This window comes from Varroa destructor, unplaced genomic scaffold (assembly GCF_002443255.2).
Source record: "Varroa destructor unplaced genomic scaffold, Vdes_3.0 BEIS01000003.1, whole genome shotgun sequence".
Lineage (NCBI taxonomy): Eukaryota > Metazoa > Arthropoda > Arachnida > Mesostigmata > Varroidae > Varroa > Varroa destructor.
This window is the reverse complement of record NW_019211456.1, coordinates 47,480,369-47,508,195: the sequence shown is the minus strand read 5'-3', so window position 1 is coordinate 47,508,195 and position 27,827 is coordinate 47,480,369. Positions and strand designations below refer to the sequence as shown.

General features: G+C 39.7%; 1 protein-coding gene across 7 annotated transcripts; it reads right to left on the bottom strand.

The window, feature by feature from the left end:
• Positions 1-88: 88 nt before the first annotated feature.
• Positions 89-27,827, bottom strand: LOC111247426 (uncharacterized). Of its 7 annotated transcripts, XM_086984859.1 has the most exons (20): positions 27,315-27,827; positions 26,005-26,276; positions 11,289-11,483; positions 10,730-10,780; positions 10,314-10,331; positions 9,816-9,880; positions 9,307-9,418; positions 8,733-8,818; positions 8,236-8,344; positions 7,445-7,654; positions 6,397-6,552; positions 5,991-6,128; positions 5,288-5,787; positions 4,540-4,714; positions 4,267-4,356; positions 3,831-4,085; positions 3,601-3,671; positions 3,035-3,109; positions 1,755-1,862; positions 89-1,536 (listed from the first exon to the last, which is right to left on the bottom strand). In XM_086984859.1, the coding sequence occupies exons 3-20, from the start codon at positions 11,422-11,424 to the stop codon at positions 1,183-1,185; spliced, it is 2,709 nt and encodes a 902-aa protein (XP_086840985.1). In that variant the 5' UTR covers positions 11,425-11,483; positions 26,005-26,276; positions 27,315-27,827; the 3' UTR covers positions 89-1,182. The 7 variants fall into 7 exon arrangements, with proteins under 7 accessions (XP_086840985.1, XP_086840984.1, XP_086840986.1 ...); XM_086984858.1 differs by lacking the exon at positions 26,005-26,276 and having other exon boundaries at positions 27,315-27,825; XM_086984860.1 differs by lacking the exon at positions 26,005-26,276 and having other exon boundaries at positions 3,831-4,082; positions 27,315-27,822.

Sequence of the window (27,827 nt, the reverse complement as noted above, 5' to 3'; positions counted from 1 at the left end):
AAATAGCTTCGCTGACCGTTAAGTTATGACAAAAATGAACGCGCTAACTAAAGTAAACCTTCTGTTCATAATTAAGATGTCTATTAAATAGTATTCAATCCATTTTATTTATGTAAATAAAATAATTAGTATTAAGTAAATAAATTACCTTCTATCTAGCAACTATTTATAAATACGATTTAAATAGAAGCAAGATAATTCTTACAGCAGGAAGTTGAACTTCAAAAGTTTTTTTTATACCGTATATGAGTATTTGAACTTTTGTTGCCCTTACACATACACATCTATTTCTTGCTGCTATAAGATAATTTTCTATAATTAGCGGCTACCTAGGTAACATCGTTTCTAAATTAGAGTGAAAGATTTCTCGATAAATTGCTGTTACTCGCCTTAGCGATTTCCCTTACCCCGCGCAACAAGAACTGCAACACTCAGGTGTTGTAAAAACAAATCCAAACGAAAATTTCAATAATTCAGTTGGCCTTAAGTTCTGTTTGTAGGCAATTGTAGAACTTGCCCATAATAAGAGTCTCTAATTTGTACAGAAGTGTTTTCAGAAGCAGTAAATTTCAGATCATGGCATTCCTGCTTATTGTTAATCTGCGACGGCCTTTGCCAACACAGTCCTCTCTATCCGTTATCGAGGATCAGATTTTCACATAATGGTACAATACGCCAACTCGAGCCAATGGCAGTATATTTTAATGAAGCAGACGGTAGAAAACGACTTACATCCGCGACTTGTTTATAGGGACAGGTTTTGTGTTTATCGACCTAAAAGGCCACACTCTCACGTGCATTCACACACTAAAGCTTGCAAATATCGAAATACAAGGGATGAGAATATAAACATCGAAAAATGGTCAAAGGTACCTTATAATATATAGTCATTAAGGTTTCGAGCGAAGTACCGTTTCGATTCGGAAGGTTGAAGGCCGAGTTACAAGAGAATATTTAGCTTTTTTGTAATTTCGTCGCAGGAAGAGCTGCCTCGTAAGGTTACGATCATCAAAGCTGCATTATCATTATCGTAATTATCACATCATACTTCTACTTGTCATATCGAGCTACCTAACGTATTTTTATTTTTCGTTTTTTAATCCTTGCTTTTTCTTTTCTAACTTAAAACTCTGTACAAGTTCATTTGTTGCGCATTCTCAGGTCCAGGGGGTGGAAGTCACGTTACCGCTGTGTGATACCGTCAATATCGTCGACATTCGGTAGGAAATGAGCCTTATCGCTTGCTTTTGGTAAAGTGTTCGCTTGATAGACGGGCTGTGAATTCGACTCTTTGGCCTTCATGAAGGTTCTAACATCATCTGGATGCATTATAGCGTGGCTGCGGATCGCTCTTTTCAAAAAGTCTAAAACAGGATCGTGCGACCTTGAAGTCCTGCTTAACGTGTCCAAAAGGCCGGCGAGCTGTCCGGTGAGATTGCAACTTGCCTGAACGGATGAGCTCGTCTGACCTGAAAGTCGATCCGGCACATCATCGTCCGAGCGGAGTATAAAATGATGCGGCGACGGCAAAGCAACCTGTTAAGCCCATAATAAAATTAAAGGACTAAGTCTTGGTGGCAACGATAATTTGGGAGCCTACTCAAAGTTGAGCAAAGCTTTTTTCATTCGATCTCACATAATAAATAGGTAATAGCGAATTTTTTGTTATTGCTGTTGTATACGAGGCTGATTTTCGCCAAGCAAAAGCCATCGAAGCTCTAGTACATTTTACTGTAGTACTTCGTCCGACCTACCTTTCGAGCGACATTCGCACCGTCACCCTTGGCTTCCAGTGCTCTTGAGACACCAACGGCCGCAACAATCGAGGGTTGCATTAATTCATGGAACGTTTCATCCCCATCCTGCGGAAGTTTTGAATCGGATGAGTTTCAGATTGAATTCAAGAAGACAACGTCAACCGCATACACTGATAGCATTTATGGGCTCAACAATAAGTAGCCGAACGTTTTAAGGCGCCCAAAACAAACTGCGTCAGATAAAAGCAGAGGCAAATTTAACTAAACTTTTGTTAGTTCATAAACTTCATTCACTTGAATCTTTTATTTCTCGAAGTCACCTAGCTTCAGGTTTAGCATCACTTGGCTCTATTTGGAGCGAGTCCTGCTAGACTTACCTGAGGTTTGCTTAACAGATTCATGAAAAAACCTAATAACGATAATAGTAATACCTTATTTTTGCTTCATTTATCACTTTTCGAATTATTGATGTCTGATGTTAACTTTTTGAGACAGCGCGGCAAGATGCTCGTTAGTTAGAGTTACTATGTATTTTGTATGGCGCATTAGCCGATCAGACCAGAATGGAGCTATATGGTCGCCAAGCTGCAGTAAAAAAGCTTTTGAAATATAGCTAGTATTAGTTTTTCTATTTGCATTTAGCAGTTAGTTTTAGAAGGTTTTGATTATGATATATGTAACAATCTATCAGGAGCCTCAGACTTCTCAGATGTCTCAGTATATATATATATATATATACTAATGAGAAGTATGTTTATGGCAACACATTTGAAGTAAAGCAGCCAAGCTTCATCGAAAGGCATTTCCCATACGCAATAGCTCATAAATTCAGGACGACAAGTGGCCTACGCACCTAAATGTATTTGCGAGCGTTTTCGAAGCCTTTTCACCATTTATTTCACAAAGAAATGTTCCATGTTATATATTTTTTTGTAATAACCAACCGCTGCCATACTTGGGCTTCTTTTTTTTTCTTTTTTTTTTTTTAAGAAGACAATGCATGAGAAAGGTTTGTGGAAGTACGCTTCTTTGTTCTTCATGATGGCCATTATTTGACTGAAGGTTATGGCTCCGCATTTACGACTGCGTCATTTAGCTTCCGTTGAATCTGTTGCATCGCTCATTACGACGGACCCTGTCATCGTTGATAAAACCGTAAGTTTGCTAACTTTCTCATTTGACTGTACAGGATTAGTAAGGGTGACAGTTGGTACCATCGAGTTATCCGTCGTGCCCGACAATGCTGTAGTACCGTTAGAGTCTTCATTGTTATTTACCAGTACTGTTGGAGTCGTTGTTTCGTTGCTCGACCCCAGAGGCGGGAGTTCAGTCGATGGATGACTCGTTGTCACCTAAAAACAGATAGGAATATAGTAAAATATTACGTGAACTAAGCCTCAAGAACTAAGATCAATTTGTCCATTCGTAAAAAATCTAGCAAAGTTCATAAAATTGATCATTATCATATTTTTGTCTACAAAACTCGGTAACGATAGGTTTCGCGTTAACAATACGTATGATACCTATTATATGTAAACTTCAGATAGATTTTTGAATGAAAATAAAGCAATAAACACCTCTCTCTTAAACGTTACCAAAAATGAGAAATATCTGCATTTACTTCAGGCTCGAGTAAGACAATATGGCCACAGACAACCGAAAACGGGGCTTAATATTTAAGTCCAGTTTACATTTAAAAATTAATTGGAAAGTTCACATGTTAATTGTTTTTTGTTTGCATTTTGAAAATATGCAGCTACTCTATATTGATCCGTTCCCAACGCTTTTGATGGAGCGTCTATTATGCTGAATATTAGAACATTGAAGCTAGGAAGATACTTGCCTCTGTGCTGATGGTCTGAACCGGCTTCTCGGCCGACGACTCGGTAGGAGAGCCGGCACCATTTGCTGATCCTATCGAAGCAATTATTATTATTATTAAATTGATAATTTAAGACCTTTTTAAATTCGGTTATATACGGGTCCGTCTACTGCTCATTCTAAAATAAATTCAGCGGTAATAAGAATTTTATTTGCAAATACTGCGTTCTATTGCTTTTTTCTTCTGCTAACCATTAATACTTTGTCCTGGTCCCTCGATAGCGATTGCTTTTCGTCTCTGATCGTCTTCTTCCAAAGTCGCACGTAGAAACTGCTCGATATCCTTTTCGGTTGTGTTTTTTGAGATTTCGGACCGTAGTTCGGTATCTCCAGGTCCCAGCAGCGGCATTTGTTCAGGAATAATGAGATCCTCCAGTCCATCAGATGTCTTAAGTTGGGGACCTTTGGGAGGTCGAGAAGTGGTCTGAGCAATGGGCGTCGTTGCTGCTGAAGTGAAATATCAATGCCGTAATGTATTTTTAATCGAATGTATTATAATTGCCAACAGGGTGCGCAACAGCGGCGTAAACACTTCCTCTAATCTCATTATTGACCTAAGTTCGACTTACACTATCCCGCTTGTATGGTAATGATAGAACCACCCTGACGTTAAAGAACGAGAACTTACGTTTCTGAGACACTTGTGCAGGCGGATTTTCATCAGTGAATAACGCGTCGATCATGTCTTGATCTAGGATAGGTAGACTATCGCGACGTCCTGTGTACAGTATGACAAGTTCCAGTCACTTTTTACATAAATACTACATATTTAGCTAAAGGAGAAATGATGCAGGGATGCAAGCAGGTCGTAAATTTTTATTTTCTAGAAAAAAAAACTGCTATAATATAAAAGGACTTAGTTATCCTGTTATATTTACAAATCAGAAATCGATGTACATACGCAGATTTGAAGGTGTTGGAGGTATCTTATTGGCGTTTGCATGTGTTGCCGCGCCAGCAGGTAAATTTTGTGCCCGACCGTAGAAATTACGGTAATGTGTTTCGAGAAGTTCAACGGCGCGACGAAACTCTTCCAGTTCCCAATCTTCGATCGTTCCAGGGCTGGCTGACGATGCCTACAATAGCCATCGTCACGTATTAATTATACCGTGCACAAATTCCGTTTCTGTTAATTGAAATGTCTTTGTTTCATCCAACAGCAACATAAGACTCTCATCCATTAGACTGCTCTAATCCGACCACTCGTTGTAATTCTCAATAGAGAACTAACTATAAGCTAAACAGTCAACTTGTGAGCCTCCTTGGACTTCAACTTCTTTTTTTTGGCTTTGGATTTTGGAGCTTTTGCTTGATAGCCAGGGTACTGTTTGGCCGAAATATCAACAGATCTAAACGTACCAATATATTTCCCTCACATTTATTACCAGTTTGTATTTATTAAACGAATCTCTCGCATATTTATTATTAACAGGTTAACCGAGAAGTTAGAACAGGTATTTCCAAAAACTGCCGATAGGCGGTTTGGCCCCGAATCGAAATTTTGACCAAAGCAAATAAATACGCCATAAACGAGAAGGCAACGAGGGACAAATGTAAAAAAATGTAAACGTTTTTTTATGCACCTCACCAGCAAATGATATCGGCATCGTCTCAATTTACTTGGAAAACCCTGTACATTTTTCACGCACCTTATTATAGATGGATTTTGTGACCGCCGTTAGTTTGTGGGTGACATCATCAATACGATGGATGTTTTCTTCCGGAACATCGACGGTTTTTAAGGGATTTCCCAGCGATGAGTCGCTATTAGACTCTTGTTGTTTGCTGGTTAGCGGAGTAGCCACGGATGTTACAGGTTCTGAAGGCCGTAATGGCGCCGTTGTTTTCATCGTGGTGGTACTAATCCTTGTTGGAGTTGTTGAAGTTGTATTGACGGGGCTGCTCGTAGTTGAAGTCGTTGTCGTCAGTGTCGTTGTGGTTGGTGTCGTAGCTGTCGTTGTCACTGAGGGCGTAGAAGGAGCAGGAGGCATTGTGGTCAGCGTCGTGACCGCTGTTGTCGTGATCGTTGAAACGGTCATTTCAGGTTGAAGTGTATTAGTCGTCCGTCTATGATGTAAATTTCCACTACCGCTCGTCTCGTTCTCGTGACCATCGACTCGCACCGAAATTTTATCCACTGCAGTGTGAGCTATCAATTATTAAGTCCCAGTTAGCCAGAAGCCCGTTAGATAAACAATCATAAAATCGTCATCGAAGAGAAACAAATTATCCATCCGCTATTTGCCGGATACTATGCGGAGCAAAGTGTAAGTAGAACATATTGCAGAAATGGAGTAAACATTGGATTTTGTTAATTTAAGATTGACAGAATATGATTCATAGAGCTTAAACCTGAGGGTTCCAGAGAAGTCGGTATCTGGATCGTTGTACTCGCAGGTGTTTCAGTTGTTATCCGCGGAATGGCCGTGATTGCTTGAGGGCGTCCCGTTATATCTAGGTCTCCTCCAGATATATGTGAGGTAAGCGTTCCTAGTTAGGAAGAAAACAAAGGTGCAAAATATCCATAAATCCGAAGCATCCTGGTGTGAACTTGCATTATGCAACCATGCTTAAGCTCCGCTGACGTAAGTCAAAGCTAAATTCGACAGATATCAAAAAACCTTGTGGCTGTTGTGGCAGTTTTGAACTCTAGGCCAACAGCCCTGTTAATCTGAGCATTATATGATTGGAATTAAAAAGCGCTGGTGCGACAGTGACGAAGGGTTCTTTCGATGCGCACGTCGTGTACGAAATTTACCTTCATTATGATTATGGCCATCATCGGGTGCTGTATTCGAAAAGAGAGGTACGCGGCCAGATAAAGTAAATTGTCTAATAGTACCGACGCTGCTCTGGCTGTTGTTGTTGTTGTTGTTGTTGTCGATTTCATTCTCACGCTCCGGGGTAGTAAAGCCTGAAGCGTAGAGGCGAAACATCAAGCGTCGACGGTGAGGAACAACTGAAGACCCATGCAACCGCATGCTCCAGAAATGTTTTTCTCATTGACAACTTAACTTGCTACTTGCTTGATCATAAAGAAGGTGCTTGTATAAACTATAGATGATCAGAGGGTTTAGCAAGCTGATTTGTTTTAGTGTTGTGTAACTATAGATGTATATTTCAGTGATACGTTTGTATTCATCGAGAACTAACTCATTAGCTCAAAGGTAACTCATTAGCGCACTGAACATGTAATTACCAACTGCAATATGTTTTACCATTTCTGTAAAATTGCTTGTTCGTACAATTAAGGGGTAAATACAGACGTATGGTGCGATAGTTGCACAAGATGCATGCAGCTTTGAACGGAGTGATATGGCGCATCTGCTTAGCAGCGGTTACTTCTACTACATAGCTATTTAATCGGAAGCAAAGATATGGAGACGCTATTACTGTAGTAAGACGATATACGATTTACGAGACAATATACGACAATTAGGGAAAAAACCTATCTAATTAAGTCTCTCACAAACCAACCGAATATGACACACAATATTGCTAATTATTTTCAATGTCTTCTGAGCGCTCGATTCGCGCAGTGAAGTTTTTAATCGCATGTTAGATAGGAAAAAAGAAATTTTTTTTTTTTTTCTCAAATTTACAAAACTGCACCGATAAATAAAGCTGTGAAAAGACACTACACTAATAATTATAAATCAAATCATACTTACTCGAAGCAAGATCCTTGTCTCGACTAATAAATAAAAAGATATCGATACCTTTTTTTTTTCATTTGTCTTTTTACGAGGCTGAAACGTCAACATGACTGACCCTGTCTGAGTTCACTTTGCAGTCATTTTTCTTACCGGTAAAATACAGTGTGGGTCGAACGGGGGGTGGGCTTGTAGGCACAAACTCAAGCCCGTTGTGGTGAATTAAAATTTGACCCGAGGTACCAACAGGAGCACCGGGAAGTTGGGCTTTAAAGGTAGTGCGCGATTTGAATTTAGCTAAGCGCGATTGGAAGAGTGTTGTAGGAAGTCGAGCGGGCTGAAGCGTCTCAGTTGTATTAACATCTAAAGGTAACGGCATAACGATGTGCAGTTAAGCGAAGCACACAGGAAAGATAGTGTTATAAGGTTATTATTAATAGAAATACACACGCGGTTATTGAGGTTAAGCACAGATTAGTGATAAATGGTGGCGCAACGAAGATTTGAGTTATACAGTAATCGACCAAGACATGTTCAGCGTAACGGTAATTGTAGCCCTCCAATAGATTGATATACTGAAAATAACATATGCAAGCACCTGATTTCACAGAGACAAATGGCAACGTTCGTACCAAGTAATGCATTACATTGGCAATATCTTTGAAACATAGTGCTTTAGAATACAAAAGACATAATACATTCAGCAAGAACGAGTTAAGCATGCCTGAAAGATCATAGATACTTTATTACATAATTGATATTTGGTTAACTACAGTACATACGTAGCGCCACCAAAAAGCTTATAGCTGAATTCGTATAAATCTTCAGTCCGTCGAATCTTAAGTGGAAATCAGGGAAGAAACCTGTGTACACGTTTGCTATTCTATATTCACTGCATATATACAATGCAGCGAAAGTAGGCTATCTGATTATTGTAAACGTACCCTTTGGGGGGCAGTGCTCATAACGTGGACAGCATTCACCGGGGTTATAACGAGCGGCACAATCGTTCCGAAAACTACAGCTTACTAGTGAACAGCTGATAGATGAACCCTATAAGATAATATGAGTAGAGATATTTGAAAGTTAAGACAACAGTACTGATCTTTTGCATCCGCTCTATCCATTGGAGATGTTGCCAGCACTCAGAATGGTAGCTTAAGAAGAGGTAAGAAAGCAGACTCAGTCCAAATCTATCAGCGGCCGAGTGCATTTTCAAAAAAAAAAACAAGTAATACCATGAGGCTGAGGCCTAAGATTATGCGTACGCGAAATTTCGTTATCCGCACGAAAACCGCACGAAAAAATTGCAAGAAAACAACACTTTGCCTTTAAGAGGGCTTGAAAAGGCCAACATGAATAGTTTGAGGACACAAATTTAAATTTGAATCTTCACTAAATATCGTGTGACTCTACAGCATTCCTCGACGACGATTCATACCTGACAATAACAAGTATAACAGGGGGATCCCGTATTTGGAATAACCTGACCGTCGGAGAAGAACTGCCCGTCATGCTCACATCCATCTTCAGAGCGACATGTTAATGATTAATCATAAAACGGACATAAGTTGAATATCTTGGTTATCTGGTGTGCCAGTGCATAGATTGATAAAAAAAAAATGATAAACCTTAGCTATTTTGAAATTCAGTACGAATGGCCAACTGAAATTCATCGGCAAGATGTAGACATTGAAACTGTTAAACTGATAATATAAGAGAAAAATATCGATGAGAATACACGAGTGCCCACAACTATTAGGCTATAAGTGGTCAATATCTATTAAAACAGTAGTCATTATATTTTAGAATTTTTTTCTAACCTGACACATTTTTTCCTTTTAGACCTTTTTAATAAAACAGACAAGTCTATTCATTTGCTACAGTCGATGTATCACACAAAAATTAATTTTTTGAACTGAATTAAATTGTATGAAAAATTATATTTCAACGGCACAAAAAATAATGGCTACCCTAAGTGTTAGTTAGCAAGAAATTACAATACGAAAGCTCACCACAATGATAGTCTGGACAGCATTGGCCTTCTCTTCGAACGGCTTTGCAATGTGGTTTTAGTTCGCAGTCTTTGAGAACGCAGGCGAACCCGGGTGGTCGACAGTAACAAACCTATAATCATTCAGATGGTTTTTCTATGACTATGACAAAGTTCTTAATAAACAGATTCTTCTTGAATGATAGATAAAAGTGTAGATTTCTTTTTTAGTCAAAAAATAAAATTACATTATTTTTTTGCATAGGCACATCGGAAGCTGGCATGGAATCTTCACTCGTTGAGTGTTAAAAGATCGAAAATGGTTGCCTGGCTATCAAGTCCCAAAATGACGGCCTAATCTTATTGAGCTGTCATATTTCTCCAAAAGAATACCGATAGAAAGAAACATCGCCGTGTTATGTCAGCAACGAAATAAAAACTATGATAAATTATTTGTTTATGGCAAGGAGTGTGGATCTGTGAAAAGGTTGAAATATTCTCACATATTATCCAGAAATGTACATAACTTACCTCACAAGGATTATCAGTTGGGATCTTCTCGTTATTCTGGTAAATGACGCCGTCGACGTTGCATACTGAAGATAACCAATTAAGTAAATAGTCGCGTTCACAAATATGTATTGTGAAATTATGGCTCATAATACGAATATAATCCAGTTCATTGGCGGGTGTGTATAGTTTGTGATGGCTTAAAGGCCCCTGTTTTCTTATAGTGGGAACAAAATTCTTGTTGCAGGACAGACACACGTAAGTTTGTCTTATTTGTCGTGCTAGCTTTTAGTCCACGGTTAAAGTAAACTAAAAATTATTACCTAATTTTCGTTACGGCTTTTGGCCTCTAGCCTGCTAAAAAAAAAACCTCAGCAGTGGAGTGTGTGCACCGCAAATGATGTCCACGGACGTACCATTGACCTGATACCTGTTCCGTTCCTGTGTCAAGAGCAAAAACCCTTACTTCTAAGTGTCAACGCTAATCCGCTAGGTTAGTGCCGATGTCATATGCCTTACCAGTGGTCCATCCAGATCCTCGGCAGCGTCCAATCATTTTGAATGTCGTCATTAGGTTACGATACTTTCTTAAATATAATTTTTTATATAAAATATTTATGTTTATCATCTTTTAGGGTAAATCGGAAGATAATCATTTCAGAAATGGCGTAGATAGAGCCTATGATTCGCGGGTGTTGCCGCTGTATTCTATGCCCGTCTGAAACTAGAGGGCGTTCTTAAGCCACACAATCGTACTGGAGACTCACCGCCATCTGAAGTTCTTTAAGGAGACTTCCTGTGAACATTTCTTTGAAATGCCAGATTTTAGTAAATAACAAAAGCAGCTAAAAAAAAAAGCTTATTCGAAAAACGAGTTTATCTTTTCTGTACATTTATTTGATAGCTTAACATAGACTATCTAGAGAGTATCTCACCTGTTCCGTTAGCAATATAAAAGGCCGCACGTTTTGTTAAAGCTATGCTTCCTGTGAAAATAAAAAGAACAGCAAACCTATAAAAATTGCAAATGATCGTCAAATTGCAAGTATCTTTGTAAACGCGGTATGAAGTCTACTACTGATGAAGACCTATTGATGAATCTAATATAATAGGAGCATCTGTAGCAAATGCGAAGACCTCTCATCGTGTGCACCGAGTCGTTGAACCCTACGCTCGAATGCCTTAAAGAAGAAGCTATACACTGAATGCAGTTAGAAACTTATAACGGGAAGTTGTCGTGTAACTTTTTTGTCGTATAGCTATAATGTTTATGCTCATTCACTAGGCCGCTTTCCAAATATTCATTGAAGGATTATGTGCGGTCCGATCCAGACATCCTCGAAAAAGCCATTGATCCTATGAGCAAATATCGATAGCATCCATCGCATAATTTTGCTCTCCTTCGATTTACTATACACGTCCTCAGAATGCCAACTTAAAGTATCGTAGTTTTTAAGCATAAGAGGCCTGTTTATTTGTTGATATGACACTTACGCGCCGACACGGTGTGTGGGTTAAGGAAGATGTTGACAAGCACGAAAACAAGCACAGCAAGCGTTGAAGAGCGGCGGCACTTTGTCAAGGGTTGGATAATCAAGTAAATTGGGTCAGAAGCTTCCCCAAGTGCCATTGTGACTCTTACTTCCGCGAAACAACGATAAGCAATGGCGACGTTCGTCGCCGCTTCACCTGCGAAGAAAATCCGAATCAAACGCCGATTAGCTCAATCCAGCAAGTTACTCTACGCACTTATTTTATTTATCATTACAAATTCGAGAGGTCTGTTTTGGGTGTTTGTCATGAATTTAGAAAGGCATAACAGGAGCACACCATCTATAACGTGTCAACGGGGTGTTAAAGAAAACATGCAGTTGTTAGGGAAATAGCTAACTAAACACTTACGATAGAAGCTGTTTCAATATATAATTCCCAACTTAGGCCAACACGGAAGTTGAAATTCCTAACATTAATTAGCTAAACTATGTACGGCAGCTAGCGTCGATTGACAGAGGACGCGATACCTTTAGAACGGCGATTAATTTTGTAATTTTGTGCTTTTATTCAAACGTGTCGTTGGACATGCGCCATCAAAGATGACTAGATATTTTTGTTTTGGACAACTAATTACTTATCTTCATTATAGATTCAATATTGTTGACTGCTGCACAGACAGGATGCTCAGAAGCTCTCAGCAAATGACCTCCTATAAGACATATGCAGCCTGATATTTGTCGAAACTAAATGAACGCCTCGTGCATATGTGACATTGTAGACTGGACCCTTTATAAGATAACAAAAGATACATTTTCTGGTAGGACAAACTCCGTTTTATGCCCATTTAGTTCAGTGGGTCGGCGATGAGTAAGAAACGCCCACAAGAAAGGAGTGGGTTTTTCTTTACGAAGCAACAATTTGATACGTTCGTGGTAAAACTGAAATGTCGAATGGCTAACAGCCCCGTTCCAGACGATTTTACCCATCCCCCAGCATTGTTACAAAGGGGTTGAAAGAAACTGTTCATAAGCTTTTTTATTGTAAAAGTCGAAGTTTAAATGACAGCACATTGACACAGCCGAGGTGAGTGGGTGTGCACTCACCTCGAATATGCGATCTTTATTGAACATCTACATTATTCTTGGTAGTTATTTATCTTGTTGTTTTTTTTTAGAAATCAGAAAGCAAACTTAACATAGTAACAAACAAGCCAAGATTGAATCTCCTCTATTAAAGCATTGATACAAGCGGGTTTTTCATTTGGCCAAGCATTGCCCGCAGAAGTTTGTGGCTCGTCTGGTCAGGGCTAGCAGAAAAAGTGAGAGCTCTAATTGATGACTGTCTACATTAAATGACCAAATTTTAGCGTCTTAACTTTTATCGACATTTAAAATAGCTAAATATCGGCAATTTGGATCATCGGTCAAGGCTTATGTCTAGCCTTTAGCACCCTAAGTTAAGATAGATCATTACATAGCCAGCACTCACATACGCGTAACTGACTATAATTGCAAGGATACTCTTCAGTGGTCATTTGGACTAATCAGAAATGGTGGGACGTAACGGCATAACTTGGACAGACACTCGTTAGATAGTCGCCGTACAGTCACACCCCAATTTCACCGTTTGACGCAGTCGTAATAACTAATATGAGACAGGTCACGACGAATCGGCATCACAGCCGTATGGCGCATTTTTCAAAAACACCCGCGAAACAGCGTTTCTGGGAGTCGGAGGAAAGGTAACGGCTATTTCGATCATACAACTACCAGGAGCAATGTAGCAAGGTACAAAACCAAAATCATGATCTGCTCTCATTCTGGTTACTAACCTTTGTCTGGTAATCATTCAGAATTAGGTGATTCGCAAACCCTACTACGGATAAGTATTTAACTGCATCTTAGCTGAATTAAATATACCAGTCTGTCAATTGGTAGGCCAGTTGGCTTAAGCGGGCACACTGTCAAATCTTTTATAGTAAACCTTCAATTGTACAGAATACAGAGTAATGCAGAGCTTACGCAGGTCTGTTCATCTATGTCCGGCTTATGTGGCTTTTTCGGAACCGCAATATTTTTTGAGGACCCTAACTAGTACGTAGTAGTATTATTTACACGACTTAAAATATTGGGAAAAACGATAGATTTAAATATTGTAAGGGTAATGCATACAGAAGAACAAACGTGCTTCTTTTTCTTGACAAAAGCTTGTTGCAATTCACTAAGCCAAACTGCCAAAGGAACATCGTCAGATATATATCTGATATATATTGTTTAATGAATCCTTTGTCGAAAACCAAAAAAGTACCGAGTTAATAGGGAATTGAAGAATATCAACGCCTTCACATTACCCACTTAAGTCGCCCGAAGTCGAATCTTTAATATGACAAACAAATGAATCAAGTTCTGGTGTGGAATCTTGTTGAAACAAATTAACAGATAATTTCGCCTCAGTGTTAGATATGTGGAAAGTAAACGGCTTTGAACCCACAACAGTAAAATTATGTAAAATCAATTCTAAGTTATCTAGGGCCTAATTCGAAAGGTTCTTGATTATTACGGGTCGTCGGGTGCGCGAAACCCGTGCTAACGACCTGCGGCTTAGGCCTTGATATGTATGTATGTATGTATGTATCGCGTAGCAAAAGGAAGCCACTTCTGGATGAGTCGACTCGCAACGAGCAGCCCTGGAGTAACACTGCTACGATAACTCGGAGATGGGCGTAGTCTTAGCCACGCAACCTCCAGATAGGAAGAATCTTATCAAACGCTGTTCAACCTCCACAGGTATTCCTTGGATTAAAACTAAATCGAGTAATTAATCAACAAACGTACATGCTTTAACAGAACATTGGTAGACACAAACGCAAGAAGATAAATGTCAGCACCGTAACTTGTCTGCTGCAAATATCATAGCTGACCTTATCGATGAATTGTTTTTAAAAATATATATTCTGCGCCCGCGGTGTTTTATGTTTGCGAAATAATCTGAATTTATCATGTGCTCTTGAAAGCTTCAAACCAGTTACAAAAAAATACAAAGGTGAATCTAGCTGAATCGAAATACGCCTGACCCAAGTTAGAATACATGTCCTGACCATTACGCCACGTTTGATGTGTCTGTTTGTCATCCTTTGACCCTTTAACTGTTGACCATCGACCAACGATTCGTGTCAATTGGGAAAACGCTACGGTAACAGACGGGTCGCTGAATAGATAGCTTCTTTCACGTGCGGACATTTACAATGCTTTTGACACTGGAGCATCTACAGAAGATTCAGTATAACAGAAAGTTAGCTTAGAATTTATCTAATTCGTACAATGGGATAAAAGCGATTTTGGAAAAGGCAATCAAATGCGCCGACTGCGGACTGCAGTGGGATGAACGAGTTCTTAATCATCTACTGTATAACGGAAGCTAGATCTTGATTTGTCAGGTTTGACAATTGAATATAAAACATTGTAAAGGCATGAACGAATTGACAGGTTCAATTGTAGGAGCTGTGTTGAATTTCCATTAATTTTTCATCCGTTTTGAAGATCTCACAAGTTTTACTAACTTGCCTTTAATACGATTACAAGATGTGGCTGAATAAAATTAGGCTGCAACATTTCTGTTCGCATGATATAAATTTGACCATTTCTTTATCAGATTTATGTATGTAGTATCTAAGACGGTCGGCTTTTACCGGTTTGGCGGATCGTATAGCTGTAAAAAGCAACGGCCGGCGGGGGCCGCCGCCGCTGCAATCCCTATAATAATGCGACATAATACTAACATATTCAATGAAGATAGATTGGGTATTGCATTGTTTGCAGTAGGATCGATTTCGTTATCACACACCAACAACTCACTTTGATTATTCCAAACAATATCTCATCGTAGCACCATAAGTATAGCCTAAGTCACAGATGAGAAGGCTTACGCGGTCCCTGCAGACCCACATGTTGTAAATCATACAAAAATCTGCACCCAGCCTAGATTTCAGTAAGCCAATTTGACATACACAATCGAGACATACATAAAACTCATACATAAAACCGGTATGGTTCTACAGTGTTTTTGATTGTCATTGCGTCCCGATGCGCATCGAGTTCTGTTCAACATAACTGACAAACTTTCTCATTCGGCTTTTTTTCCTTACTAAAAAAATACAACACTAAATTCTAGGTATTAACTAATACGAGTGTACACATAAAGACGTTATTTTTGCTGTTTTACATTCTGATTGCTGCTGATCATAATGTCCTTAAGAAATTACTCTAGAGTTATGTTTATTAATCGGCTGAAAATCTTCTTTTTTTTGTCATCCGGTCAAGGTACGAACATACGACGTCCGCGTCACTCAATTCAAACGTCAGGAATTCAACTGTGGTAGGGAACAGTCTCTTCGCTAGCGCGTCTTCATCGACAAAGATAAATGTCAATGTCATCCTGCTGCCCGACAAACAGCGCCCTGCTTTAGTCGTCTAGCAATTAAGATCATTTTCTGTCAACGAGCAAGTGAGCGTCGTTGCCTTGGGTTTAGGACTTAAGACCATGTCTGAATCTCATTCTTTGTTAGGTTAGTTAGCAAGCCATGTTGGACCGCGTTCCTCCCAGTTTTCCATCAGTCCACTACTATCGCTGTCTTTTCTGACTCATTTTCTGTTACTTCGTCTGATCGTTGGTTGCTACTGTATACGATGCCTTCCGAAGGCTCTTTTGAAATACGATGAGCTCCGTTGTTTACAGCCCTTTGAAATTGCGAAGTCACCAACGCGATTGCGTAAGCGTCGTTGAAAACCTCTATAGCAACAGGACACTTCATCTGCTCACCGTGGCTCCTTTCATCGTTTTCGTTTACTTCGATCGCATCGCCCAAAAGCACATGTATATATATATATATATATATATAGGATATATATAGGATTTGAGGAGCTGTCAGCGGACAACTGTTTGTCGAAAGGAACGAAATTTAGCTTTAGAAATCCATTCCAAAACAACAATATGACCCATCATAGCCGAGGCAGAGAATTGTTGTAAAGATGTGAATGAAAATTAGCAGCAATTGTAAAATGTGTTTGCGTCGTTGAAAGCTCTACAGTGAAAAGTCGATTTAAAAAATTCGCAGGTTTCACTAAATGGCATAAAAGGTCATTTGTGGCAATAGCGGAACGATGATTTTGATGCAGAAGTTAGGCTTTGTTTCAGACTTTAGAGTATTTATTATGAATCCGATTGTTCACAGCAAGAGTCAAAAATATTTGGCCTTCTTGAACCCCCGAGCCTTTGATTTATCATCAGCCCAATATTTAAGTCAGTTGGATTTTTTTTTTTATATGTCATATGTTTAGACCAACGAATCTACGGCTATCAATGTCGCTATATTCTTGGCCCATCTTCCATCGAAAAGTTATTCGTAAATGTTTTTACCAAGTACTTGTAAGCGCTTCAGGCTTTGAAGTGAAGCCATGGTAAACACAAATAGCGGTCACATTGAACAACAACATTTGTGGAAGATGTTGTCGTCTCTCGTCGGCGTATATAGACGCGAGAGAGACTTTCATAATATATAAAAATTAGCTCATAAATAAACGAAATTAACTCTGTCTGCTGAAAAGCCTACATCTATGCATACAGCAGGGCCAAATACAAGTTCATTCAGATGCTCGCGTAAGAGCTTGCCTCGGAACAGGGGCAGAAGACAGCCGATAGCATGAACACGCTGTGGCTAGAAATGATTTCGGCCGGGTGTGGGAGATACACGGGACTCGGCAGACGAGCCGAAAAAGTTGTTAAAACGACAGTGTCTACAGCGGCGCACGTGGGCGTTGCCCACTAAACTCAGCTGACCCAAATCGAGCTGACCGAACAGGAGGACGAAAAGGCGTCAATGATTAGTAAGTTTGTCGTAATGATAGCTACGGAACGAAAATAGGTTCAAGATACGTTAGCTAGAATGCTACGCTAGATGAAAGCAATCAACGTCTGGTGTACCAATGTCAGTTGTAGTAGAAAAAAAAAGACCATGAGCTAATAATATGTAAATTCATCCGATGATACTTCGATATTCAGCGGTCAACTAGCTCCCATTGTGGGCGTCTGGAGCAAACATTTGTCCTTGTTCTCTAACTAAGAGTATACGAATAGCTATAACCAATGCCACAAAACAATGGTAGCTGTCCATTAGTATACAGTGACAATAAATGACTGTTTACTATTCCCATCTCGTATTTATAGATGGTGAAAATCCTTTTTTTTTTGCAAATACTAACCGATCCGTGTAACAATACAATGCTAAAAATACGTACGATATCTGTTTGACAAACATTTTCGGCTCTATGCTCACAAAGACTGAAATCAGCCTTAGATGCGAATATTGTATAACAACCTAATGTTACTTCATTCAAGATTCCTCGCTGTGTGTAATAAATAACAATTAAAGTGAAGGAGAAGAGCAAACGCACATCGCCGACCTCGTAGAAAAGTCGATGGCACCATTGATTGCGTACTACCTGATACAATATTTGACACGTCCGAGACGTCCAGCGAGGTACCGATGTGTACCCATCGAAATCTCACTGAAACGCTTAATTTTATTAATTATAAATGGTTTCGCTAAATCGAACAAGAAAAAACTATGCCTGCAAACCCTAAGCTGCAAAGGATACCTGTTTAGATACGATATGGACAGGTAGTTCTGCCTTTTGGCAGAAATATAAGCTAGCCATAATTTTGTTACCAAAAAACGTTCACGTAATCACACAAGGAACATAACGTAATCAGTAAACTCAGAACGCGTCTATGAGCCCTGATACAAAATCTGAACATGTTGGTTTAGTTCTCTTATAAAAGATTAATAAAGAAATAAAATAACAGTGAACCTAATTCGAAAATAACCCAACTAACCTTTGATGCGCATATGATAGAGCGTATGATCAATCCTAACAAATTTTGCTTCGTCGGCATTATCAAGTGCTCGTTAAAAGCTGCACAAAGTTAGTGATTGATTGCATCGGCTACAGAAATCGGCCAAATATGGTAGTTTCTATTTTGAACGCCACCTTGATCATTCATAAAAAAAGAGCTAAACAAAATGTCATACATCTGCTACATGGAAATAGGCACCGGTCCGCTGCACATCCCGATGAATTACTATAATATTTCAGCGTGGAGTCTAGTTGAAGCATCTACACCGCCGCTTTCATTTTTTTTATCGACAGAAATGGTAGGATTCTTGTTTTTGTGTTAGGTTTACTTTGCAAAAAATCTTCTCACCTTAAACGGTGGCAGCATGGCAACACAGTGGCCTATTTGCGGCCACTATGTTGGCTCACATATGAAAACAGTGATGGTAATGGTACTAACTACCAAATAAATGCCAGCCTGTCTTTCTTTTCCCGACCAAAATATGGGCCCCAAATGACTGTCGTCTCTTAACCTCTGAAGAGCAAAGCATTTTTAATAGCTACGAGGACCTAATTGCAAATATCCATTCATTCTTCTTTTGAGTATAAACCGTACCTTCAACACGCGCTGTATCTGGACGCACTTATGTTAGGCACAGAGCCTCTGTTATCCTATTACTCTACTCGCGTTTTGCGTACAAGTGATTGTATTGTGTGGGTCGTTCTATTACCTTCCTGTAGTTATTATGTTACTCTTTTCCAGCAATGTGTTTGTATAGTTCTCATAATTCTCTAGTTATTTTTTCCAATTAGACTTTTGCTGCTCTCCACAGGGCTATCTGCTTATTCTGCAGTAATCGTCCCATCACCTCGATTAACAACCCTATTTTTCCATGTACTGCTGTGACTACCATTTGAAGTCGAAACAATTTTTCCAAGATGGATTTTCCAGGTGGAAAAAAGTACACTTTTTCGACGACGCTTTCTGTACTACGTATCTTATCGTCGCCAAAAAGCGCTACCGAAGGAGCCCGGTACATTTGCTTTGTGTAGAGCCGCGCTCTGCCGTTAGAAGCGTGGCTCAAGCGGAGTTCGCCATGCTTGAAGAGACTATTTGGGACTTAAAGGATGCGCGCACCCTGGCTGTCTATCTGAGTTTGATAACTATTATCTGAAAGCACCTTTGAAGAAACACGTGCGACAACTCGACAACTGGCCGAAAAGATGGGCTGTGGTTACAAGATTGTCGTTAAACACCTTAAGTCCTTCGGGTTTTGCACAGAAACTTGGATACCTCATGAACCCTCTCAATAAACCCAACGCTGCGTTTCAACATTTCTTCACCCGGTATCGAGCATCATGCTACCATAATGTCCGATTTTTGCATAGAATCGTCACCAGTGATGAGGAGTGGTCTCTACATGTCAGCATGAACCGAAGATTCGAATGTGTGATTCCAGGTAAGAAGCCAATGTCGAAGGTTCGACCAGGTCTTCATGCAGAAAAGGTTATGCTTGACGTTTGGTGGGACTGCAAGGGTCTGACTTATCGGGGATTGCTTTCTACAAACCAGACAGCTGATCGGTGTGTTTGTCTGGTCCAACTGCATCGAGCAGACTATTCAAGAGAAAGCATCCGGCACACGAGGTTAGGTAACGTTGCTCTGTGCTAACGTAAAGCCACACGGAACAAACATCGTCAAAGCTGCTTCTAGATGAGAGCATATTCTTCAGACCTGTTGCCGACGAGTTTTTACGTTTTCACTGGACAGTCACCTTCGTGGTCTTATTATCGAGCCGAATCAACAACTAAAAGCATTGCTGGAGAACTTTTTCGAGACAAGACCCGTTACCGCCTACGGCAAACATCATTCGGGGGAAATATAAGAGAAAATCGTAAACAGTGACAGAGGAAGCATAACTTAATAGCTACTCATAATAAAAACGAAAAAGGTGGTATTTTTTATTTAGTAAAGGAGCGGAACAATTTTCATTTCGACCTAATATATAATGTAAAATAAACTAAATATTATACCTACAATTGAATTAGATGCGTCCTCAACACATAAACTGCTGTTAGAAAACTTACTTTTAGCCATTTTACACTCCGATTATGATTTTGTGTAGATTTTAGTGTAGAGCCAATTTTTGCCCCAAGGCGTGCGGTAATCAGCTTTTTTGTTTTTATCAGGTCCAGCCTATACATAGTCAATTGGTAAAAAAGTTGAAACCGATAATCCAGACATACCCGTCTACGTATTAATGGCAAAAGCCTTAAACCGCTTAGGCCTAGATCGCAATAATAAGTGTTGCCTTTATGAGATACAAAGAACAGTTTTATGAAATCTTTTTTGTGCTAGAATTGGTACTAAGCTGGCCCCATATCACTGCCTACATTGCAGCCGATTTGTAGCTCCTCGATGTCCGCTGTAACCTTGTAAAATAACCACCTCAAATTGCAGGCAAAAGAAGAAAACGATGACGTATTTGAGGTTTTTCGTGCGAAAGGACCTAAGTCGATATATGGTACTACAACATAGCCTTTGAAGGCGAGATTTGTCCAACTGGGTCCAAAAATACAGTTCGTATCCTTTTGTGATTCAGGCACAAAGGTAACGAATCAATTCTATGATTTACTCTCCATATAAAAAGCGTATGTTTTCTACGTATCAAATTTTTTTGCACAGATGAATTTCATATACGAATTTATATCAACTGTGGTCCTTTCAAACGTCCAGGAGTGAAGAAGTGACCTTACAGATTTGAATCTAACATTAATCGACGTGCGTCGAGCAACCTTTTATGTATCTTAAAAAAACAGAGTTGCTGCTGCTAGTAAAAGTGCCCCGTACAAATGTTGAAAGTCTATCGGCACGAGATCCAAACAAGATCATTAAAACGCTCTCAGTTTGCTTCCTTACCTTCCCGAAGAAAGATGCTGCTCAGGGGCAAAATGCTCTATTATTCATTGAACAAACTTCGAAAGTTCCTCAGAACTGTTTCTACTAAAGTGACTTAATTATATCCATTGTCTATTAGCGCTAAAAGATACAAAAATATAAAACAGAACATTCAAATTGTATCTGGTGTTTTCTAATTACTGTTTATGCCTTGTCTTCCCAATGTATATTAGGTCGTTTTTTTAAAATGGGCTTTTAATCTGTTTTTTAGTCTTTTTTGCCTTAGAATTGGTTCTAAGCTGCTGCTGTTTCATATGCTTTGTTTTTATTCTTTCTTTTATAATTTTTTTAATGGAAGGCCGAATGAGGTGTCACAAACTGAGAGGAGCACAATATACAATACGGTATACGATACCTAGCCGTCGTCACGCAAAGGTCTGAAAAGCATAGTAATGTCGAAAATAACTTATAGAGCACCCAATATGTATAGGGTGTTTAAAAGTCCTCTAAAGTTTTAAGTGTAAACCACATATGACAAGCCAAGTGAAACGTTGTCTCTGCGGCGGTCAAACATGCGGAGATTTGGGTTTGTCTGCACAATGAAACGGTTCATGGGGAGAATCGCATACCAAAAGCTGATCATATGTCCCCACACTCTTGCGAAAAACGTAAGGCATATGTCTACATGAATTAGTCTATCAACAATCAGAATTAGCAGATTTGGGGCTTAAATGGTCCGAGAAAAAGAGCCCGCTTCACCCAGAAAAAGTGGCAGTATTGTATGGTAGCTTTCCTGCATACTACATATTTGCTATGGCAACTTCTATATGGTTCTCCTGTGTCTTTGTTCTTTTACATATTACAAAACGGCTCAGCATGACCACAAAATCAAAACCAGTTCATTTTTTTTCTAAAAAATATTTTTGATCATATAGAAACTTTAAAAACGGCCATGCTTATTTTAGTTAAATTCCTGCTGTGGGTCGAGTCGTGTTTCGAGCTTGATAGAAAAACCACTGTTCTTTACGTACGGTATCATTCTATGGATGCGTTTTTGCTGCTTATACAATTCCCGTCATTTGCTACCAATCAAAGTATTTATGAGCGTTACATTTCACTAACGCTGTATGTCAGTTTTTATCTCTGCATGTTGAAATTAATTTTTCAAGTCTGTTTGTCGAGAATCAACAAGGCTCATGCGCGCTCTCTTTCGCATCGCCGTCATAGAACCTTGACCCAGCTGTTGACGTATGAAGGGCGATAGGACGAAGCGGCCTTCAAATTTAGGCGCCCTATCTAAAACGAGATCTACCTAGCTGTTACCAAACAATTCATCCATGACAAATGACGTGTCAGCCATTTTTGCATAGAAACACGTCATGTGCATTGGCAAAACACGGAGTCCATCGAATACGCCATCCTTTCCTCGTCTAGCCTCATTGCGTCATCACCCTTGCAATAATTCTGCATTGATATGACATATATATATTTAACATAGATATATGTAGGTGACAAAGGCATGTATGTTCGAACAGTTTGTCATGCACTGAAACAATCTCTGGTTTCCAACGCAACTCAATTGTGCTGCCTATCAAAATTGGCTTATTATAATAGTAATAAAAGTGAATATAATATCATAATGTAAATAATGGAATTAAAGATTTGGGGACTGTGATTTATATCATTAATCAAAAACAAATCAAAATCCGTTAACAAATTCTGCGATGAATTTAAAGAACGGTAATGCTGTGCCAAGTGTTCTAAGGCTATGGCCTTATAAGGCTGCTATAGCTAGGCAAGAACTTTTCACTCTGAGCGCCTTCGCATCATCAGGTTATGTATAATGTATTTTCACAGTTACCTACAGCCTCTACGAAGTTTGCATAAACTGTATTATTATTATTATTTAGTATTGTGCGTAAAAGATCGGTCCGATACCCTTCTGTTTACTGAAACATTTTTCATATATAATTTATTTATAATGTACACTTAGCCTTATGTAACAGGCATATTTTTATCGTGTGCATTGTGTAACAAATTCAAGCTATTAGCTGGAGCTGGCAACGGGATTGGGGAGGGCTTCCAAGTACTGCGCCATCTGCATACGTGTCGCATTACGTGCGAGTATGTTCATGCAATACTTAGAATGGAGCGATCACTTGTTTTCAGGGGTAACGGTGATCCAGCTACATGCAACAAAATAATAGAACACAATCCTATTCCTGGTTCTTTTCCAATCCATCGGTAAAGCTATCATCGCTGCTGATGATGCCTCTGATTTTAACCCGCTATTGCGACATCTGCTAATTGACGATTATAATACATGACAGCATGCAAGCTTTCTAGCAAAATAGGACCTCGATCTATTTAGCAATTTATCAAGCAATTCATGAGACATCAAAGCCTGCAGAGCGAGCCAAAAATAAATATGGTTTTCATAAACCATCTGGGTACAAAAGTCGCATTGTTCCTATTTAGCATAATTAATCAGAACTTTATCTTTAACCACTTATATGATTCGACTTCAACTTCTATATAGGTCATAGTAAAGATTAAGTTATAAGTGAAGATCGAACTTTCGGTCCAGCATATAGACGCGTATATGATCATTTCTACTATGGATGGCTATAACATTTTTGACCTCACGTCACCCTTGCATCAACTTCTTAGTTTCCACAATGGACCCACTAAGCTCAAAATTGGTTTAAAATATTCCATCGATAACTTCTCCTATCACACAACTCTCATTTGTAACTTACCGTTCCGGAAATACTAACCTTAAACGTGCCGCATTAATATTGCTCTGTTAAATTTTATAGCTTGAACTAGTGATATCACTTCTTTGTGTAGGTCAGTTTTTTTCAGTATATGCAAATTATTATTGTATCACTAAATTATAGGCGACACTAAACCGGTGGCCTTGGCTGTTAGCTACGTTCGACCTAGGCCACAGACCGTAGACCGTTACCCGATTTACCCGCGCTGTATTCACGTACGCGCCCGCCCCTATTTTCTCGGAAATGATCTCCTTTGCTGAGACAGGTCGCAATTACAGGGCTGCAGCCAGCTCGATCAAACTGAACAACTGGATACAGCAGACGTTACTAAATTTACAGGCCAAAAAATATCACGTCAAAGAACCGAGCCGATCAGGCTGATATTATACCTTTGTGCCTAGCTGTGTTAATAATAACACCGCGTAAAGGGATTTTCAGTATAGAGCTCTTGATCTAATGTTTTCTACTCTTCTTGCACGCCTTTTATAGACACCACTCTAATGCCAAGACCATCTTGATGAAAAGCCGCCAGGCGCCAAGTTTTTTTCTACAACCGTCACCCATTTCAAATAGAGAGAATACAACAGCGTTTAAAATGTTTGTAAACTTAAAAACGAATTACCTGACGGCAACTAATGAATTCTTATGGACAGGCAGACGCCCTCGCTATTCGATCACCCCGCCAGTAAAATCTTGGTTGAACAAAATACCGATTTGCGACAGATGTACAGCGTTTCCACATGTGCATATGTCCCCCTATTGCGACCACTGTCGACAGACTCAGGTGAACGAATCGTAAAGATAATTCAAATTCTATGTACATTGGAATTTTTCTGTGCTGCCATTAGCGTCTCTGAGCAATTACAGTTGGCACCCCCCGAGCACATCTGTCATATGAAAATGTCAAAGAAGCATCCTCAGACACTATAGTCACAACATTCGGTTTCAAGTGAACCCTATACTGAGATTCTATATAATCACTCTTTCCGTAGAACACAGTCTAATCTCGACAGGTATGTTCTGATAACATGAATACGGCACTCTTATTGGTAAACGTTTTAGTTGTTATTATGTCACCGAATACGTAGTGATCAATTTAGCCAGTAGCGAGGGTCTCCAGAACAGTTTCTTGTATTTTGTTTACCGTTCTATAAACGGTACTTACTGTACTAATTCTCGCATGCCCACAGACTTGAGTGATATTACACTTATACCACCTGTTCGGGCTAACTGGTTTTATAAATTTTGCCACAGCTCACAAGTTGGTCTAAGAAAGATCTGCTTTTCTCCCGTTTATATTTTCGGGGCCTGTTGTCCGTATCAAACAGGTACGATTTATACAAGTGCTCATTTTGTCTATAAGTGACATTTATATTAAGAACGAGTATCGTTTTTATTTCATTCCTTTCTTTGCAGCCAGGTTTCACCGGTGGCTATGTGGACATCGAACGTGACTAGTTTATGAGATAGTTTTTCGCCATATCTGATTCATTTAGTTTTCTGTGACTTTACGACTGAGCGAGAGCTCATAGCGTACGCGTGACCGCCAACAGATCAGTTGTAACATTAAGCAAAAGACACTCATGCTGCCACATATACAGTGGAGGCCATATATTTAACAATATTAGTACGTCAAAGCGTTTCCTATTATCAATAGCATTTCGCTTACTTAGCTCTCTTATAGATATACGTAAGAGCAGGTATACCTGTAAGGGTTCGAGTTGAAATATCAACCTTGACAAGGAAGTATGCCCTTTTTAAAAGTTCATAATATCCTGTGCTTAACGGGACTCAAGCACCCACATACAGTTAACATGAAAAAACATGGCTACTTATAGACATTTTTAATTGTAAGATTTAAAGATTAGCTATAATACAAAGTGATAGGCAAGAAACAAAAATTTATCAAATAACTGTAGGTCATGGAATATCGCGGTTCCTATTTTTAAATGATTTTCGATGCGTCTGGAAACCCTGTTGTTCGGACACCTGTAGAGATGGCGAGAGATTTCGTACAGTTCGATCGACCCTTACCATGCGGCAGCTTCTTTAAAACTGAACCGCTATTTGTTTCCTGTAGTTTAGTTGACTGCTTTTACTTTGCCGTTCCGTTCAACAGCGGCTCTCAGCTTTTGAGACAAATTACCCACCTAAAAATTTCCATGTGTTGATGCGTTGCGGAAATATGGACCGGCTCGTGCTTCTTCCACGAGACGTTGAACATAGGGTGACCAAATAATTGACACAGATAAAGAAATCTTTTCCTTTGTCACTCTAAGCGAACGTCAACAACTCCGTCATCATATTTGGTAGTTCTGCCCTCGCTCTCTCTCTCTCTCTCTCTCTCTCTAAAAGTAGAGTATCTTGATTGGCAGCATTGCACGCAGATAGGGTTCGTAGCATAATCTGCGACCAATAGGACCTGTAATAAAATTACCATAATTACAACGAACATATACGTCAAGGATAACAACAATGGCATCGAAACAGCACGTTACTGCCGTTAATGTCTGTCGTTGGAGCAAGGCTTTTTCTTTGAACGCCGCCCGTCCTGTCTAGATCTTTTTCCTAGTCACTTGCTTTGCCAACTTCAGCACGCGCAGCGAACGCGGTCGTCTGTGAGTGAGTCATCTCTTCCTGCCTAAGTGAAGGTTGACCGAGGGCCGGTGCAGGTGGACTAGGGTCTTTTTTCCCCGTTCGGCACACCTCCGTCAACGCATCTGCAAGACCATCTCTGTACGGAGGCTGCTTTAACCAACGGTCAAGCAGCCATTCCCGTAATGCTAAACAGTGACGTTCCGGCATGCGTCGGCGACATCGTATTACAATTTTCCATGCATACTAACATCGCGATCGGGGTACATACTTCATTTACCTTCAGTTTGTGACGCAGGCGATCAATATGGCTGACTAACTAGCTAGTGAAACCGTGTTTATTTTTTTCAGAGGTATGCCAATGCAGACGGGTGCGTAATTAGGACGCCTCCAAGAAGTCCGATAGTCCGTGTTTGTGTATCTAAATCTTTTTCTCTACTAGGGATTATCAATGCCACTCGAACATGGATAGGGTAAAATTTGAGCTGCTCGTCAACGGTGTCAAAAAAGTACACATATATCTATATCGATGCTTGGGAAGCAACAAGTGATAATGAACATGTACTCATTTCCGTTTTCTCTCCGAGATTTTACTCTTTGCGTGTTCACTTTGGACTTGCGATATGAGCGGGTTTACATTGTTGACAAACAAGCGACATTTTCAATGTTTGCTGCTCGAACGAATTAATTTCGTTCTATAGTTCAAGCGAGGACCTAAAATGAGATTTTGGAGCAGGTGTGACACCCGGAACAATATTCTTTCGACTCGATCGAAACGACGTTGACTAGCCGATACACATGGAATTATCATTTTTTACTCCGCAATTATTTCCTCTCAAGCAGTAATGGAGTTCAACGTACGCACCTTAAAGAAGGTTCCACTCTATCAAAGGATCCAGCTTGCTTTAATAAATATAGATACGTATCGTAAGCTCCACGAGTGTTAACACAGTCGAAGTGGTAAACTGAATACTGTTAAAGTTCCGTTGAACTGAGTGCACGTATCGCGCACTGTTTTTTCGTTCCTTTTCCACTCGACGAACAGACACACAAGCGAGTTGCAGATTCAACTTTTCATAGCACAAACTATGCGGCGTATGCATCAATAGCTATCTTCACTAAGAAGCTAGTGCTGCCTGTTGCAAGCCCTACAGTAATCACAGTTCAATCCCAAGGGCTCTTTATTTGGCATAGGCCTTTGTGTGAGCTAGTGGCACAACTTACGGCCTATTCTAGCACGGGTCGTCCTGCTCGCCGCAGCACCGCTGTGCGCTAATGTCACTCGAATACCACTGACTATGACTAGACCGCGTATCGCGCCGACACCAAGTTACTAACACTCCTGGATATCACTCACTCGTCTTCTGTGGACGGAAAG

Bases quoted from the DNA above. Each gene is read 5' to 3' on its own strand.
- LOC111247426 (XM_086984859.1), bottom strand. From the start codon at position 11,424: ATGGCACTTGGGGAAGCTTCTGACCCAATTTACTTGATTATCCAACCC. The intron at 8,819-9,306 runs GTGAGCTTTCGT...GTCGCTCTGAAG, and splicing joins CTGTCCAGACTATCATTGTG to ATGGATGTGAGCATGACGGG. The intron at 6,553-7,444 runs GTAAGAAAAATG...TCTACGCTTCAG, and splicing joins ACCCACACTGTATTTTACCG to GCTTTACTACCCCGGAGCGT.